The 20,005-nt window shown below is 46.5% G+C and overlaps 2 protein-coding genes across 4 annotated transcripts in view; both read right to left on the bottom strand.

Annotated features, from left to right (window-relative positions):
• LOC306927424 (disks large homolog 4-like) overlaps window positions 1-20,005 on the bottom strand; it is a 309,688-nt gene that overhangs the window by 90,587 nt on the left and 199,096 nt on the right. The gene's annotated exons all lie outside the window — the stretch shown is intronic.
• On the bottom strand, window positions 9,487-15,083 carry LOC306928049 (protein phosphatase 1A-like; the record flags this gene model as incomplete). Its single annotated transcript, XM_079507969.1, has 2 exons — window positions 9,487-9,599; window positions 13,904-15,083. The coding sequence occupies 2 exons, from the start codon at window positions 15,081-15,083 to the stop codon at window positions 9,487-9,489; spliced, it is 1,293 nt and encodes a 430-aa protein (XP_079364095.1).

Below are 20,005 nucleotides of genomic sequence, written 5' to 3'. Positions count from 1 at the left end.
ACCACATCTCAATTGTTTGCTATAACTATAGATAGATGCCCAGCATGGCTTACCAGGCACTCACATCATTAACACCCCGAACGCCCCGGGGGGTATTTAGGACCATTAAATCGGAGCGCCCAGCGATTTGCAGCGATTTGCGCATTTCAAGGTGCACCAGGCGCCATCTTGGATGTAGCTAGAAGTAGCTAGATGTAGCCAAACCCCCCCCCCCCCCCGAGTATGATCGGGGGCGCACCGCTCCCAGCCTGTGGAGCGGTGCGCTTCGGTTATGATATCATTAATGTTCCGCCCTGTGATTATAATCTCCGTCCTCCTGAGCGCTGGGCGTAACTATTTGATGGGACGGAGACCTCCGTTTATGCCGCTCAGGGTGTTAACAACATACACCAAGATGTCCACAAGTACAACACACAAACATATTGATTGTCCAGGCTGCGAGGTACGGACACGTCCTTCTCTCCAGCGTAAAGGTCATTACACACTGGCGAATTAGCGACGCGATTTATTCGTGCGAATAATTCGCCTTTTTTTAAAACCAATTGAAGTCAATGCAAGCTTCCACATCAGTGGCGAATGTGCGAATGTGCGAAAATGCGACCGTTTTCGCTCTTTATTTGTTCGCTCCGGTGTTCGCTCCGGTGTCGAATTTTTAATTCGCGTCGCTAATTCGCCAGTGTGTAATGACCTTAACTGTCTTAGCCTTCTCTAGGAATTATACACAAGCTTTGTGAAGAACAGACAATTTAACACAATTTGTGCCCAAGCAGTCTCTAGATGTCCTAGGAATTATATTAACACTCATGCTGCGTTCACATGGCCAGATGCAAAGATGCAGTCTACCATTCATTGTCAATGGAAGCCAGCGACATGACGATGCAAAGATGCAGTCTACCATTCATTGTCAATGGAAGCCAGCGACATGACGATGCAAAGATGCAGTCTACCATTCATTGTCAATGGAAGCCATCAACATGACGATGCAAAGATGCAGTCTACCATTCATTGTCAATGGAAGCCAGCGACATGACGATGCAAAGATGCAGTCTACCATTCATTGTCAATGGAAGCCAGCGACATGACGATGCAAAGATGCAGTCTACCATTCATTGTCAATGGGAGCCAGCGACATGACGATGCAAAGATGCAGTCTACCATTCATTGTCAGTGGAAGCCAGCGACATGACGATGCAAAGATACAGTCTACCATTCATTGTCAATGGAAGCCAGCGACATGACGATGCAAAGATGCAGTCTACCATTCATTGTCAATAGAAGCCAGCGACATGACGATGCAAAGATACAGTCTACCATTCATTGTCAATGGAAGCCAGCGACATGACGATGCAAAGATGCAGTCTACCATTCATTGTCAATGGAAGCCAGCGACATGACGATGCAAAGATACAGTCTACCATTCATGGTCAATGGAAGCCAGCGACATGACGATGCAAATTATACAGTCTACCATTCATGGTCAATGGGAGCCAGCGACATGACGATGCAAAGATGCAGTCTACCATTCATTGTCAATGGAAGCCAGAGACATGACGATGCAAAGATGCAGTCTACCATTCATTGTCAATGGAAGCCAGCGACATGACGATGCAAATATGCAGTCTACCATTCATTGTCAATGGGAGCCAGCGACATGACGATGCAAAGATGCAGTCTACCATTCATTGTCAGTGGAAGCCAGCGACATGACGATGCAAAGATACAGTCTACCATTCATTGTCAATGGAAGCCAGCGACATGACGATGCAAAGATGCAGTCTACCATTCATTGTCAATAGAAGCCAGCGACATGACGATGCAAAGATACAGTCTACCATTCATTGTCAATGGAAGCCAGCGACATGACGATGCAAAGATGCAGTCTACCATTCATTGTCAATAGAAGCCAGCGACATGACGATGCAAAGATACAGTCTACCATTCATTGTCAATGGAAGCCAGCGACATGACGATGCAAAGATACAGTCTACCATTCATTGTCAATGGAAGCCAGCGACATGACGATGCAAAGATACAGTATACCATTCATTGTCAATGGAAGCCAGCGACATGACGATGCAAAGATAGTCTACCATTCATTGTCAATGGAAGCCAGAGACATGACGATGCAAAGATGCAGTCTACCATTCATTGTCAATGGAAGCCAGAGACATGACGATGCAAAGATACAGTCTACCATTCATTGTCAATGGAAGCCAGCGACATGACGACGCAAAGATACAGTCTACCATTCATTGTCAATGGAAGCCAGAGACATGACGATGCAAAGATACAGTCTACCATTCATTGTCAATGGAAGCCAGAGACATGACGGTGCAAAGATACAGTCTACCATTCATTGTCAATGGAAGCCAGAGACATGACGATGCAAAGATACAGTCTACCATTCATTGTCAATGGAAGCCAGCGACATGACGATGCAAAGATGCAGGAGACGTTTGTAGCTGCTGCAAAAGCTACAACCGCTACAAAAAAAGTCGAGCTGGTTTCAACTTCAGCTACAAAGATACAAATCATTCTACACTGGACAGACAGTGAAAAACATGTATTAACCCATTCAGGACCGGAACCACTTTTGGTGTTTTAAGCATTGTGTTATTCTTTAGCTGTTGAAATCAAAATAGCAGATCTACACGCTCGCTTGTAGATCTGCTATTTTTTTGTAAATGTGGCGGCAAATCTTTAAATATATATGCTTTCAGTTTTTACATTTTTAACTCAAATCTTTGCTTCTGGGGGGGGGGGGGGGTTATTTTCAGACGGGGGTCCGCAGCCAAATACAGATAATTCTGGGGGTCCTTGAGTCCTTGAGATTGAGCACCAGGCACTGACATAGAAACAGGTTTTTCAGAAAACCTTTAGTTTAGAAGACCTAATCAGGTATACCGGTACGTCAGCTATTCAGAAATAACAGCCGTTTGAATAACTTTGACTTTGGCGCTGTCATTTTGAGTATTTTCTTTGGAATGTTGCTACTTTGACTTACGAAAATAAATAAATCATAATAATATTCTGAGTACTTCTCCCAGCACATTGGGGAGAGGAGGACATACGGTACAGTAGCAGGAATAGTTTGATGGGAGATTACTTACTTGGCTGTGTGTGTGCGCGTGCGTGCGTGCGTGCGTGCGTGCGTGCGTGTGCGTGCGCGCACGTGCGTGTGCATGTGTGTGTGTGCGTGTGTAATGTAGAGGCTGGTGATGCGAGAGGAGGAATGGAGGATTGCTTTGGGCTGAACTGACAGCGACAGCAGCTGGTCCAAAAGGCCCTGACTTATATCATCACAAGAGGCGCGTTGTCCACATGGTGCACCGCACGCAGAGGACAGGTCGGAGCAGAGCAGAGCTCAACACCAGATACAGTTGGGTGCCACCGATATTGTCCCTTATCATTTGACCCATTTAGGCCTGACCTCAAAACTTTTAAAAATCCTTCTAAATCCTGAAAAAATCCTTCTACATTTTCACGATTTTTCAAAAATAGCAGACCTACAAGCTCGTAGCGCGCCACTCGGTGGCGCGCTATGAGCTTGTAGATCTGCTATTTTTCAATAGCTAAATTATAACATAATGTTTAAAGCGCCAAAAGGGGTTCCCGCCCAAAATGGGTTAACTGTCCTTTTGCGCAGATCACGCAAACCTCAGCAAAAAGAAAAGGACAATATCGATGGCCTCCAACTGTAGGCCAGTCAATCCAAGATTTGACCCAAAAGACATTGCAATAGTAATCGTTCAAGGGTTTTTTAATGATCATTATAGGGTTCATCCAAATAACATATTAAAACTAGATAAAGTGCCCCTCGGGGCACAGGTCTCCACCAGGCCAGGTCAGGTTGTGGCCTTCCTGGTGGCGCTATGATAGGCCAATGTGAAAAGGGTGCCATTTGTTCTTACACCATTGATGGCAATTGGATGATTTGAGGCACTTTGTTCCAAAAATGTGTTTTGCAAAAATCCACCTGTTGGTGGCGCTATAACAGGCCAATGTGAAAAGGGTGGGATATATCCCTCAGCCTAGTAGGAACGTCTGTGAAAGATTTCACGTAAATTGCACGCTGCATTCATGATTTGAGGCTTTTTGTTTCAAAAGGGCCAATCCTGCAAACTTTGAAAGCCAATGTTAGCCAATAAGGATGGAATATGAAATATCCGACAGATCCGTCTTGAACACATGACTATAGAGATAGTGTGTAACGATTTGCGGGATTTTTGGACGTTCTTAGCTTACGCATGTTTCATGAATACTACTTTTTATGTATGTGATGTATTGCCATGCTTTTTTGTTCTTGCCTAATGTAAGTCGCTCTGGATTAAGAGCGTCTGCTTAATGCCTAAATTGTAAATATGACAATATATTGTCATATCCTACCGACTCAACCTGCCAGTGAGGAGCCCCCACCGGGAGGAGGTGGCAGAAGCCTTCCTCCTAATCCTCCCGCCCAGCACTCCCTGCTGACAGGTGCCACACCCCCCAGCCTGTAGGATTATAGGCTTCCCATTGGGTTCGTGTAGACGGTGCTCGACAAAGCCGGACGCACCCGCGGTGGATTTGAACCCACAACCTCCGTGGCGGCGGTGGTGGTGGTGGTGGTGGTGGGCAGATTACTTTACCACTGTGCCACCCGAGCGCCTAAATGCACTTGATTACTTTCCACCATGGCACTATGCACAGCACGCTACACTAGTGTGATTGTGTGGCCATGTGGATGACATTGTCTTTGTTTGTGGTTGGCAGCGTCCAGCAGCAGGCCAGGCCAGGCAGGGCACAGCGGACGGTGTCACACTCATTTAGGTCACGGGCCTGAGGAGAAGGCTGCCTGAAATGCCACGTCATGCGAGCCGCAGCAGCAGCAGCGAGCGTGACTGCCGCATGCTGCGTCGTCAGCTTTCGGGCGCATTGTTGTCGTCGTTTTTTTCCCTCCCAACCTGCTCTCCAACCTGTGTCTCAGTTTCTGCTATAACGACGACTACAAAATGTTATACTACTTTCACCTCACGAGTTGAGTTTTATCATGAAGATCGTTTGCCTCGCCGAGCATTATACTTTCATGATCGGTGTCGCCTAACAGTCGTTGGCTGTACTTTGAAGATTGATTCTGTAGCCTATTCTTAAAGAACCACCCTTTCCATGAACCCATCAAGACCTGAGGACGATTCTACAAATGCCTTCTAAATCACTATAGTTCTCAAACTTTATCGTGCCATGGACCCCCCGTAATGACGTGTATTTGGTCGCGTGAACCCCGTCCCCCGGATCTGAACAATGTGTTGTGTCAGGGACCCCTTCCAAACACTATTTTATTCAAAAATGTCAAAAAATTTGATCCGTCTGAACTGAGTGGTGCTGTACTGTACATGTGTGTGCGTGCGTGCGTGCGTGCGTGCGTGCGTGCGTGCGTGCGTGCGTGCGTGCGTGCGGCTGTGCAACAGTGACACTTGGTGGTGAAAAAACGCTATTTCCGCACTTAGACTTACAGACACAGAGACAGACATACAGTAAACATACACACATTGCTGCGTATAGGAGTCGCTAGCACCATTCAGAAATAGCAGATGTACAACCTTTTCCAAAATTTGGACATGCACGCTCTACAGTGGGGGGGGGAGTGCCAACAGCATGTGCACCAAGGCCCGCCCCCACTCGATCATGATTGGAGGAAGGCCCCTCTCATCCTGATTGGATGAAGGCTTTGCCACCCGCCACCAAAACTGAAACTAGGGTTTTTTGACCCCAGGGGCTCACTGGGGACAGGGAGGAACTCCTTATATGGTCAACACACTCTATAGTAGGGAGGATTATCCAGAAAAAAAGAAAAAATAAGTGATATTTGAATTAAGTCAAATCACTGAATATACCTTTAAGCTTGCATCGCGGCACGAAGTCATCAAGACCTGATTTAGGCAAAAATATAATTTTCCTCAAAAGATAACCCGGGTCATTATTTTAGCAAGCCGACACAAAGATTGCTGTCCACTATTTGATACTTTAACAAAATAATCCAGACCTAACGAAACAAACTGTAAATGCAGTCTACTCTGCACACAACCAGGCCTGCTTCCCAGCAATCAGACTCAGACAACTGAATTAGCCTCACCGCTTGAAGTGGGATCACATTTACAATGTCAGGATAAGTCACGGAATACCCATGAATCACAATAGTATGACACTCGATATTTCAAAATGTGTTTTTGCTGCCGCAGTGCATCGAGCAGCAGCGGTGTCAATCATTTTTCATAGCAGCTACCAGACAGCCATGGCAAACATTCTAGTCTGTTACTCAGAGAACCAGACTTAAACCCTCTAGTCTATATCCTTAAAGAACCAAACCGGAGTTATATAACTGTAATTTGAACACGTTTTTTTTTCATCTTGTCCACACCAAATGTCTTTGCCAAAAATAGCCAATCTAGAAGCTCACAATGTAACGCGTTGCGACACATTGTGAGCTTGTGGATACACCTCCTGAATGTTATAGAGTCTGGAACTACACCTCAGGAAGAGTAGCTAATGGGGAAACATGGCTATTAGAAAACGTCATTGGCCATGTGTCAAGCCTCTATATACACAGCAGCCATCTTGGAAAGAAATCACAGGTGTTTCCAATGACACTAATGAAGGCTCTGTTCCATCCTGGTCAAACAGAGTTGGTGTTAATGATGCTAATGAAGGCTCTGTTCCATTCTGGTCAAACAGAGTCGGTGTTAATGATACTAATGAAGGCTCTGTTCCATTCTGGTCAAACAGTCAGTGTTAATGATACTAAAGAAGGCTCTGTTCCATTCTGGTCAAACAGAGTCAGTGTTAATGATACTAATGAAGGCTCTGTTCCATTCTGGTCAAACAGAGTCAGTGTTAATGATACTAATGGAGGCTCTGTTCCATTCTGGTCAAACAGAGTCAGTGTTAATGATACTAATGGAGGCTCTGTTCCATTCTGGTCAAACAGAGTCAGTGTTAATGATACTAATGGAGGCTCTGTTCCATTCTGGTCAAACAGAGTCAGTGTTAATGATACTAATGGAGGCTCTGTTCCATTCTGGTCAAACAGAGTCAGTGTTAATGATACTAATGGAGGCTCTGTTCCATTCTGGTCAAACAGAGTCAGTGTTAATGATACTAATGGAGGCTCTGTTCCATTCTGGTCAAACAGAGTCAGTGTTAATGATACTAATGGAGGCTCTGTTCCATTCTGGTCAAACAGTCAGTGTTAATGATACTAAAGAAGGCTCTGTTCCATTCTGGTCAAACAGAGTCAGTGTTAATGATACTAATGAAGGCTCTGTTCCATTCTGGTCAAACAAAGTCAGTGTTAATGATACTAATGGAGGCTCTGTTCCATTCTGGTCAAACAGAGTCAGTGTTAATGATACTAATGGAGGCTCTGTTCCATTCTGGTCAAACAGAGTCAGTGTTAATGATACTAATGAAGCCTCTGTTCCATTCTGGTCAAACAGAGTCAGTGTTAATGATACTAAATGAAGGCTCTGTTCCATTCTGGTCAAACAGAGTCAGTGTTAATGATACTAAAGAAGGCTCTGTTCCATTCTGGTCAAACAGAGTCAGTGTTAATGATACTAATGAAGGCTCTGTTCCATTCTGGTCAAACAAAGTCAGTGTTAATGATACTAATGGAGGCTCTGTTCCATTCTGGTCAAACAGAGTCAGTGTTAATGATACTAATGGAGGCTCTGTTCCATTCTGGTCAAACAGAGTCAGTGTTAATGATACTAATGGAGGCTCTGTTCCATTCTGGTCAAACAGAGTCAGTGTTAATGATACTAATGGAGGCTCTGTTCCATTCTGGTCAAACAGAGTCAGTGTTAATGATACTAATGGAGGCTCTGTTCCATTCTGGTCAAACAGAGTCAGTGTTAATGATACTAATGGAGGCTCTGTTCCATTCTGGTCAAACAGAGTCAGTGTTAATGATACTAATGGAGGCTCTGTTCCATTCTGGTCAAACAGTCAGTGTTAATGATACTAAAGAAGGCTCTGTTCCATTCTGGTCAAACAGAGTCAGTGTTAATGATACTAATGAAGGCTCTGTTCCATTCTGGTCAAACAAAGTCAGTGTTAATGATACTAATGGAGGCTCTGTTCCATTCTGGTCAAACAGAGTCAGTGTTAATGATACTAATGGAGGCTCTGTTCCATTCTGGTCAAACAGAGTCAGTGTTAATGATACTAATGAAGGCTCTGTTCCATTCTGGTCAAACAGAGTCAGTGTTAATGATACTAAATGAAGGCTCTGTTCCATTCTGGTCAAACAGAGTCAGTGTTAATGATACTAAATGAAGGCTCTGTTCCATTCTGGTCAAACAGAGTCAGTGTTAATGATGCTAATGAAGGCTCTGTTCCATTCTGGTCAAACAGAGTCAGTGTTAATGATACTAATGAAGGCTCTGTTCCATTCTGGTCAAACAGAGTCAGTGTTAATGATGCTAATGAAGGCTCTGTTCCATTCTGGTCAAACAGAGTCAGTGTTAATGATACTAATGAAGGCTCTGTTCCATTCTGGTCAAACAGAGTCAGTGTTAATGATGCTAATGAATACTCTGTTCCATTCTGGTCAAACAGAGTCAGTGTTAATGATACTAATGAAGGCTCTGTTCCATTCTGGTCAAACAGAGTCAGTGTTAATGATGCTAATGAAGGCTCTGTTCCATTCTGGTCAAACAGAGTCAGTGTTAATGATACTAAATGAAGGCCATACTGTGTGTCGTAGGCTCAATATGCCAGTTTGTCACCCCCCTCCCTTCATATTCAGTAGATACTGTAATCTGTTGTGGCCAGATGTAATTTATTGGGGTCTAATAGGACTATAGTCCCCCTGTCAAAAACAGCTAAACATAAAGAAAGAAAGCAGCAAATGGGAAAAATAATAACACTCATCTTTTACTTTCTCTAATAACAACCTAAAACATGAACCTTGGCTGAAAAAAACAACAACAAAGTTGTCCTTTAACGGTGTGTGTTGACGTTCTGTTGACGGCAGTCAGACTAACCTCATTGGTTAGCCTACGTTATGACATCATCACTCAACGACATGTCAATGTCGTCACAACCATGTCCTTTAAAACAAAACGTTGACTGAACCAAAACGTCATTCAGCAACCTTCAAATGGAAACTCATCTGCTGGAAGTAACTTGTGAAGATTAGCTGTCGACGCTGCTGAACCGAACTGTCTGCTGTGTAACAGAGGGTTCCCAGAAGACACCTGGACCGTGACTGTGCCGTCCATCTCGATTCGCTAACAACAGCCATCGGACTTCCTTGATCGGACAAACCCAGCTCATCGGATTTGGCTTTCTGGATTCGTCAAACTTTGCGAGTCATTTGTGCCACTGAACCAAGATAAGCAGTTAGAACACACATTTGGACCCTACTTTTACAGAGCAAAGACTTATATTAAACCTACGGTCTTGGAAATGCTCCGCTGGACGCTGCATCTGAGTGGAGGACCGCAGCTACGCAATCGTGCAGTCGTTGCAGTCAGAGACAAGGTGTACTGCTTTGGAGAGCGCCGTGATGACGACACGGATCAGATCCGTGTGCATGTTTTCAACACAGTGCCTTTGCGCTGGAGGACGTTGCCCGCGGTGACGCCGGGAAGAGGAGAACGCCTTCATGATGTTCCATCCTCACGCTGCGGTCACTCGGCTGTGCTGGTTGAAGGTGTCATCTACCTCTGGGGAGGTCAACGTATCTATGGGAACTATGAGTACTGCGACGTGCTTTATGCATTCGATGCGGATGCCCACAGGTGGTTTAAACCCAGGGTTTCTGGGTCTGTTCCAGAGGGGAGGAGGAACCACTCAGCCTGTGTCTTGGGGAAGGTCATGTTTATCCATGGAGGAGACACCAGGCTGGGTGGATGGCCTAAGCACACCTACAAGTTGGACACCACCACAATGCTCTGGTCAGTAATTAACACCAAACAAACTCCACCACCGGCTTTATCATGCCTCTCCACTGCGACCATCATTGGGACAAAGATGTTTGTATTTGGAAGCTATATAGGCCATTACTACAATTCCATCAAAGTGTTTGACACAGAAACCAACCTCTGGATGAACAATCCGTCTACACAGCTTCTTCCAAAAGGAAGCTGGTGCCATTCAGCCTTTGCCTACAATGGAGAGCTGTACATATTTGGTGGTTACAACGGCCGGACCTTAAGTGATCTGTGGAAACTCAACCCAGAGACCTTCTCCTGGAAGAAGGTCGAGCCCAAGGGGAAAGGCCCGTCTAAGATGGCCACCATGTGCTGTTGCATGGTGGGAGATCGTGCCATCCTCGTTGGACACACACCAGCAATTGACCTGTACATTTTGGACTTGAATCCTAGCCTGAAGACGTTATGCAAACTAGTGGTTATTCAGCATGGCCTGGAGCAGGCAGGACTCACGCACGATGTCAGGTGGGAACTGGCAGCCATGACTACCAACAGCAGAAAAAGGAAACGAAGTCCGCTAAATAATGAAGAAATCATGTTATATTGTTGACTGTCATCTCACCCGGTCCACCAGCAACTATCTAAACATTCAGCTGTTTCATTGCTGCTGAGTCTAACATATGAATGTATGTTATAAAATCACACCTGTGTGAACTGAGTGGTGTAAGGTATTATGTAGCCTGATCAGCTGTGGTCTGACGTAATGTCTGACGTAATGAAATCACACCCGTGTGAACTGAGTGACCATAGCAACCATGCTCATTTTTTTGGTACGAACAAACACGTGGACACGTAAACTAACAAAGCCAGTTGTTGGAGTGGTTTACACCACTCAATAATAATACAAGAACGTATAAGTAGCTACATATAAGTAATAATACCTCAACACTTTAATGCAACTTCAGGACATATACAACCGCTCCATAACCAAAAAAGCAATTCAGATTTACAATGATTCTATCCACCCTCTTCACTCTGAATTTGACCTGTTGCCATCGGGCAGGAGGCTTAGCGCAAAATTAGCTAAAAAGAAGGGTTACAAAACTTTGTTTGTGCCAACTGCTGTGGACATTTTAAATAAGAAAATGTTTAAATAGTTCACCTAATCCCCACTGTTCATGATCACTGTTGCTGTGTTTATGTGAATGCATTTTATATAGTATTTTAATGCACCTGTGTATTTTTTTTAATGTTTTATTGTTGTAACTGACTGCCGTTGTGCCAAAGACGAATTTCCATTTTATGTACATTTTAGGGACAATAAAGTTATTTTATTTTAGACAGCCAGCAATGGGTTAAACGCTCCCCCCAAAAAATGTAGTCTCTGTGACACATCTAGGGGCCACAATCTGCATTCAGTGATTTTCCTAGAAGCTTTGTCATTGGTCGATTTGCCTGTGTACTTCCTGATTGGTTAGTCATTTCTGCAGGGTTTTTTTTAGTACTGAAACCGTTTCATGTCGGGCTGTTACTGTCAGAATGTAATCCCTAGCATGTAGCGGTCACATCCACAAGCAATGTAATCCGTAGCATGTAGCGGTCACATCCACAAGCAATGTAATCCGTAGCATGTAGCGGTCACATCCACAAGCAATGTAATCCGTAGCATGTAGCGGTCACATCCACAAGCAATGTAATCCGTAGCATGTAGCGGTCACATCCACAAGCAATGTAATCCCTAGCATGTAGCGGTCACATCCACAAGCAATGTAATCCGTAGCATGTAGCGGTCACATCCACAAGCAATGTAATCCCTAGCATGTAGCGGTCACATCCACAAGCAATGTAATCCCTAGCATGTAGCGGTCACATCCACAAGCAATGTAATCCCTAGCATGTAGCGGTCACATCCACAAGCAATGTAATCCGTAGCATGTAGCGGTCACATCCACAAGCAATGTAATCCCTAGCATGTAGCGGTCACATCCACAAGTTACTGTTACTGTCAAAATGTAATCCCTAGGATGTAGCGGTCACATCCACAATGTAATCCCTAGCATGTAGCGGTCACATCTAAAATGTAATCCCTAGGATGTAGCGGTCACATCCACAATGTAATCCCTAGCATGTAGCGGTCACATCTAAAATGTAATCCCTAGCATGTAGCGGTCACATCCACAAGCAATGTAATCCCTAGCATGTAGCGGTCACATCCACAAGTTACTGTTACTGTCAAAATGTAATCCCTAGGATGTAGCGGTCACATCCACAATGTAATCCCTAGCATGTAGCGGTCACATCTAAAATGTAATCCCTAGGATGTAGCGGTCACATCCACAATGTAATCCCTAGCATGTAGCGGTCACATCTAAAATGTAATCCCTAGGATGTAGCGGTCACATCCACAATGTAATCCCTAGCATGTAGCGGTCACATCTAAAATGTAATCCCTAGGATGTAGCGGTCACATCCACAATGTAATCCCTAGCATGTAGCGGTCACATCTAAAATGTAATCCCTAGGATGTAGCGGTCACATCCACAATGTAATCCCTAGCATGTAGCGGTCACATCCACAAGTAGCATGTAGCATGTAGCGGTCACATCCACAAGTCGGCTATTTCATTATAGGTGCTGGATCAGATGACATGACGTATCGCCTCGTCTTGATGCTCCCAAAGATATCTATTGATTGATTTGGGCAGCGGTGGACTAAGGGTTAGAGGAGCGCCCTTGTTGCCGGTTCGATTCCCCGGGCGGGCAGGAAAAATCTGGGTGGGGAAGTGATTGTCATCACTCACCCAACACCGCTGAAGTGCCCTTGAGCAAGGCACTGCACCCCCAACTGCTCCCCCTGGAGCTGCTTAGTGGCCAACAGTATAAGACTGTGGTTGTACTGGTCAGCTCCCAGGTTTTGTGTGTGTGTGTGTGTGTGTGTGTGTGTGTGTGTGTGTTGCTGAAAATGAGCACCTGTGCTCAGCTACTTCCCTGGTAAATAAAATATTGAGCGTTGGGCCTCTGTGGCCTTTGTCAGGCGGTGTATACTTGCATGTAACCAGGGTTTCGATCTGTAAAACCTACATCGCCAATAGCTGATCTACAAGCTCCACGATGCATCACATCGTGTCATGTTGTGAGAGATGGGTTTTCACTTTGTGTGACTTCAGCACCATGGACAGCATTATGTGACTTCAGCACCATGGACAGCAACGCTGTTAGTGATGTCAGATCACCATCTACCAGTAGATCACAAAGGTTGTGGAGGTAGATCACATGACATGCCTCTAAAGAATATTTATTTTGAATATTTTTAAAAGAAATCAGCCAGTCACAAAAGTCGGTAGCATTAAAAAACAAACAAAAAAACAAACCTACCTATTCCATTTCTCCCCCTCTATTTCCCATTCCAAGTGCATTTGTCTTATATGCGACGCCATCGCTGCGATTCCAAAGCCCCCTCAGGTACAAATTAAAACTATTCTCAGCAATGGTATAACACTGTTTCCGGTGGGTAGATCTTGTTGAGCTGGTCATGCTCTCAAGTAAAAAAAGAGTGTGGGTATGCGCCTGCTATATAGACCATTGCTTTTTACAGCAATATTTTGGATCTCCAAGTACCGATTCATGTAAAAAAGTAAACAGTATGGTACACCTAACTTATCTCTTCAGCAACAGTAGGCACAGTTCACATGGTGCCGTATGAGTTCATTACGCGTCCTTTAGTTTCCACATACGGGATGATTCCATATTATAGACGCTTAGGGACGCTTGGTAACCCTCCACTTTTAGCTACTTTTTTTTGGAGATTTGGAGACTGCTATAGCAGTGGTTCACAAAGTGGGGTCCGGGGACCCCCAGGGTTTGCGCCCCGAAAATAGCTGATCTACAAGCTCTCAACGCGTCGCAGCGCGACGCGTTGTGAGCTTGTAGAGAAGCTTGTAGAGAAGCTTGTAGAGAAGCTCCCGTCGCTTGGCGTCCATAGCGCCTTACCCGAGAAGGAAACCAGCAGCACGGTGATATTGTCCCGACTCCCCTTGTGCAAGCAGGTGTCCACGACGTCGTTGCAGACCCTCTCCAGGTCGTCCGTCGCCTCCAGCCTGTGGCGGACGAACGCGCACAGCTCCTCGTTGGACATGACGTCCCAGACGCCGTCACACGCCAGCACCGCGAACTCCCCGTCCTCCACCTCGCGCCTCTCGATCACCACCACGTCGGGCTCCGGCGAGACCGGCTGCTCCGCGGGGCCCCTCCCGGGCGCGCACTTGTAGGCGAAGTCTCCCAGGGCCCGGGACACGGCCAGGTCCCCGTTGACGCGCCGCATGATGACCACGCCGCCGGCCTGTTCGATCCGCTCCCTCTCCGGCGGGTCGTCGGGCTTGTGGTCCCGCGTGGCGAAGTAGGGCTCGTCCCCCCCGCCCCCGCCTCCTCCTCCTCCTCGGCTGAGGACGGCCCGCGAGTCTCCGCAGTTGATGAAGTAGAGGTGTCGGGGAGAGATCAGCACCGCCACCGCCGTGGAGCCGCAGTGCACCCACCAGTGCTTCTCGGAAAGGGTCCGCAGGCTTTCGTCGAAGCTCAGGAAGCCGGCGCGGATGGCGTTCGCCACGCTCTCCGCGGAGGAGGAGGATCCGTCGCTGTGGTCCTCGTTCAGCGCGCTCTGGAAGTCCGGGTTGCTGGCGGCGATGTGCTCCAGCAGGTGCTTGCTGCAGTGCTCGGCCACGCGGGAGCCGGCGTGACCATCGTACACGGCGAAGAAGGACCAGCGGCGGAGGCCGCGCGGCAGAGCGACGGCGGCCGCGTGCGCGTCCTCCATCTCTCCCCGCCAGCCCTGCACGCTGCTCAGGCCGTAGCGCAGCGCGTTGCCGCGGCCGCGCTCGTTGCGCTTCTCCCACCGCTGAAAGCCGGGAAAGTCGTCCTCCCTCAGGTGCCCGGGGGACGTCCTAAATGCCACGACGGGCACTCGGAGGTGCCTCGAGAGGCCGTCGATCGAGCCGGTCTTCGCTGTCGGCGCCGGAGAGGTCGAGGGTGTCCGTCGCAGAGTATCGAAGGCGGAAGGCGCCCGCCTACAGATGTTGCGGGCGAGGATGATGCTTAGTGGCGCGCCGCTGGCTTTGGGTGACAACGTCGTCACTGAAGAACACAGTATGTTGATTCGGGACCAACATGGCATCATCTTGCCCGGAGGTAGCGGCTTGTCTAGCGATGAGGACCAGGATTATTAGAGATGTATGTTTTTTTGCAGATTCGCACCTAGGCTCTTTATATAAAGTATTGTCAATGATGTCACAATGAATCAGCCATATATCCATATATGGAGTTCCAGATCAGCCAAGCCTAAATATGGACAACATGATGTCCAACCTAACCACATCGCCGTAGCGGGCTTGGACTCCACATTTAGGTATGGCTTGACACAGCCATCAAAACCCAGACAGATACAGAGATCACCATATATGGGCATAAGGGGACCCAGATACTGTATATACGCAGATCTCCATATATGGGCTTAAAGTTGACAAACTCCATGATGGGTGTTGCGTGTGGCCATGACATCACTCACACACACACACTCAAGTCATTCAATCATTGTCTGTGCCTAATCTTGTCTCTCCTCCCCACTCAGACTGACACACTCAGGCTGGCACACCTGCAGCAGATTCCCCAATCATCCTCTGCTGCAGCCCTCTGCTATAAAAGCCATGCCAGCTCAGTGTCAAGGCAGACACAGACCCAGCAACAGCTCAGTCCCAATCCACGCCAATACTTTGCAGTTAACTTAATTTAGTTTAGTTTGGCCTGGGGATGGCCGGCAGTTATAGTTTTCGTTCTTATTAGTTAATTGGTTTAAGTTAGGGGAGGGGGGAAACGGCTTCGACGTCCCTATAGGGGGTGGCCTGGGCCCCCCTCATTCTCCTGTTTTGGCCGGCATCTCCAGGTCTCCTTTGTTCTCCTGAGTTGGTAAAGTACCATGTGTTTTGTTTGATATTTTGTTTGTTGATTTAATACTTCTGTGGGGAAGTGGTTAATAAAAACCGTTAAAGCTTGTCCACTTTGTGATGTCTGTCCTTATGTTGGGGTCTCCAGTTTGAGCCACTTGTTATCATACATACTTTGTTTGGAGACCGCAACAATGGGTCAAGACTGACGCTGACTCTGTCGTGACACCAAGTGATGTCATAGTGAACATCATTCAAATGGTCATCCTAACTTTAACTTATTCATTAGTTTGAGGGTGTCAGTCAACGCGGTAGAAGGCATACCAAAAGTGACATTTGATAGAAGACCATTCAGTTGCCAAGATCAGGCATAGTTGTTAGAGTAGAGATCAAGGTTTAGCGAAACAAGATCACTAAGACTCAGAGGTGAAGAAACAATATCATAAAGCACTATCAACAATATATATATCAAGTACAGTACAGGATACAGTATCTATACAGCATCAACAGATAATACAATTAGGTCACTGTACTGTACTGTACGGTAATAAAGAATAATATAATAATAAGAAGAAGAAGAAGAAGACAAGGATTCAGTCCCATTCCGATGGCCACTGAGGATCAACCTCATCATCAGTGTTGTAATGAAATGGCCCTGGACTTTGACGAGATCCCATTAACGAGGACTAGAGGTGATGATGATGATGATGATGATGCAGACATGATGATACCTACACCTCCATCACCAACTCAAGCCCGGGAAGATCAACCTCTCCTGGCTAAAGGTGGGGAGAAATGGCCGACCGAAGAGAAACTCCTGGCTGAAGGTACGGAGAACGTCTTGACCGAAGAGCCTCAGCCTCCAGACAGCTGGTTGTGTTGCTGGCCGGCCGCACTCAGTGTCTTCGGTCAGATGCTGACGGCTCCCACGAAGGAACACCGAAGATACAAGGTGCTTTATACCGACGATGACGACGAAGCCATGCTGCTGGCGTCAGACGACCTGCAGCCCGCGTGGAAAGACGAGGAGATGGCACTTCGCCTTGACTCCCACTCATGAATCGTTGGATTTGCATCTAGTTTAAAAGGTGGCTCCATGTATGGACTTATTCTGTTAGTGACATCCAGAGCCATCTAATAAAAATAAAAATATTGAGGCGGCAGAAAACAGCACGGCCATGTGGTTCATGTACTCGCACGAGCCCATAGACACATTCAATACTTCCGGTTGTCCCCATTCAATAGAAGTCTATTATGTAGAAGAGACGCCATTGGACTGGCCCCATGAAGTGAACAGAGTTTGCGTAACTCTGTCTTACTCTATGGCTCTGGTGACATCCACCCATGGATGTATAGGCGCGATCACAGGCCGGTATTTTCTCTCCTTGATGCATTTTACTAAAGTTTGGGAAAAGTGTGTAGAAAAATAGAAAATGTACTAAACTGTACTAAACATGACCAAAATGTTAACACCCTGAGCGGCAAGCACGGAGTTCTCCGTTCAATCAATTAGTAACGCCCGGCGCTCAGGACGGAGATTGATATACAAAGAACGGAGATTATTGATATCAAAACCAAACGCATCGCTCCACAGGCTGGGAGTGTCTGTTGCGCAACATTCTATGTTATTTTCCGGTGGGACGTCATCGAAAATGTCCCCCCCCCCCCCCATTTTAGCAGCGGATGAGATCGAAAATATTAAAGAGCCTTAAAGGGCAACTTAACCCCTTTTGCAACGACATCTTATTGTAATGATGTTTAGGATACAATAAACACTTTCCTGGGGTTTGTATGTGTGTAATATGTGACTCCGATATTTCAGTCGTGACGCCATGTTCATGACCTCGCGTAGCCTTTTTTCTATATTCAGCTAGTGTAGATTTTCGTCTTACACAAAACTTTAAATCATAATGTGTCTTATAGCAAAGATAAGAGCGCCCCTCACTTCACACGGGTGTGATCTTTAATATAAATTGATGACAGTGCGCGACTATGTTCCCTACGTGCTCATAACATTCCAGTTCGGGTGCGATGATGATGAAAAGAGAAATAAAAAATAAAAATAAACGTTTAGTGAAAATTCTGCTGGCTGGAAGGCAGTTTTTAGAATCACAATAAAGGGCCTTTCAAACATGAAGCGATAATTATAACGTGCCTATAGTTCATTTTCAATGCGTTTTTGCGCGGAGCAGTCGCGGTGCGACAACGCAGGCGTATTTTACGCGAGCGCGGTCCCGTGATTTTGTTTGTGCGTGTGCTCGTTTCGTGCACACGTCCCCTGCGACTCACCAGACCTGGATTCTGTTTTACACTTGCGTTGTCGTGCCCCTCTTTAGACCTGTCATCATCACCATTTTTCGACCGCGGTCGAGATCATGGATTTCACAATGCCACGGCAGACCTTCCAGTCCTTCATTGCCATCCCCAGTTCCTGCTTACTGATGCCCGTGTCCCTAGCGATGACATCAGGGAACGACTGTTTTCTACCTCCGGTCTGCTTTGAGGCAGGACTCCAGAGAAGAAGGGAAGATATAACCTCATTGTCAGCTCTGTAGCAGTGGCCGGCAAACTGTGTTCTTCTGGATCGGACTAGTGAAGAAACACGGGGGAAGGTTGCCGTATATTAGATTAGTCGATGGGTGGCTCTTCCAAGGTAGTTTTGCGCTCTCATTAGAACCTGTTGCCGCGCTACGAGCTTGTAAAAATCTTGAAAATGTGGCACAAATATTTCAATATATATTCTTTCAGAGCGCACGTTTTAAACTCAAATCTTTGCTTCTGGGGGTGGGTGGGGGGGGGGGGGTCCCTGGAACAACATATTTTCAGATGGGGGTCGGTGGCCAATTGCATATAACTTTTGGGGGTCCTTGACATGAAATAGCTTGAGAACCACCGACATAGAAACATATACGTTTTTCAGTCAAAACTGTAAAATCAGGTTTTGCTCAGCTGCCAGCCCAGGCCAACAGCAGCAGCACAGATGACCCATAAATAAGATGAGGTGGAGGACAGAGGCGCTGGGGTGTGCCAGCCAAGCCAGGCCAGGCCAGGCCAGGCCAGGCCAGGCCAGGGCAGCTAAATCACTTCACAGCTTCTGAGACGAGACGAGACGAGACGAGCGGGCAAACGGCATCTGTTATGCAGAGGACACTGTACTTACTGTACTCTGTCACAACACACATGTCGGCGTGGCGTGGCGTGAACTGGCCTGTTGTATACCAACAAGGCATGTTCCACTTCAATTATACCTCCAACAACACAACGTCTTTAGCAGATGCTCTGTCTTATGATCCGGAGCGACTTACACAAAGTGCAAGATCGGAATAACGTCACCTCTTATCTCCATATTCTAACCAAGAACATACACTATGGGGCTATATCTTGCGCCACCCCTTAACCCTTATCCCTAAACTAATTTTGCCTTTTTTACTATTTTAAAAACACCATTTTAAAATAGTTCAAATAGCAGATCTACAAGCGCACAAGATCGGGCTAGTTGAACTATTTTAAAATGTTTTTCAAAATAAGTAAAACATGGCAAATACGTTTAGGGATAAGGGATAGGCGCAAGATGGAGGCCTGTATCTATTGAACAAAAAAGGTGACAAGGTGACCTATTTCAAACGTCCCCACCATATGGATGGCCACTATGGAAGCCGGGCATGTGTCCAGTGGGTGCGTTCGTTTTCCTCTCTGTCAAGTGGAAACCTCATATGTCCAATGATTTGAACCGAGTGGTGCAAATCCCCCCCCCACCCCCCCCCCCCCCCCCCCCCCCCCCCCCCCTCCCCCCCCCCCCCCTCTCTGTCTCTCTCTCTCTCTCTCTCATTAGCAGGCAACATGCAGCACTATCTCTCTCTCTCCGTTTCTGGCACAACAGCGCCACTTTTGGTACTCATTGGTACTGGTCACATAGTCACACACAAACACGGACACGGACATTGCTGTTCGTTGGAGTGGTTGCACCACTCAAAAACAGTTACGTTTCAGTATTCAAATTCAAAGATGTAGCAAAAGAGTATAGCAGATCCACGGGCTCCAAACGAATCACATCGAAGCTTGTGGATCGGATACTTTTGATGCTTTTGTGTGACATCTTTCTGTGGTATGATCAATTAGGACATTCATTTAGGGGGGGGGGGGGGGGGGGGGGGGATCA

This window comes from Electrona antarctica, assembly GCF_951216825.1.
Source record: "Electrona antarctica genome assembly, chromosome: 8".
NCBI lineage: Eukaryota > Metazoa > Chordata > Actinopteri > Myctophiformes > Myctophidae > Electrona > Electrona antarctica.
The sequence above is the reverse complement of the archived record's forward strand: the minus strand, read 5'-3'. Positions and strand labels throughout refer to the sequence as shown.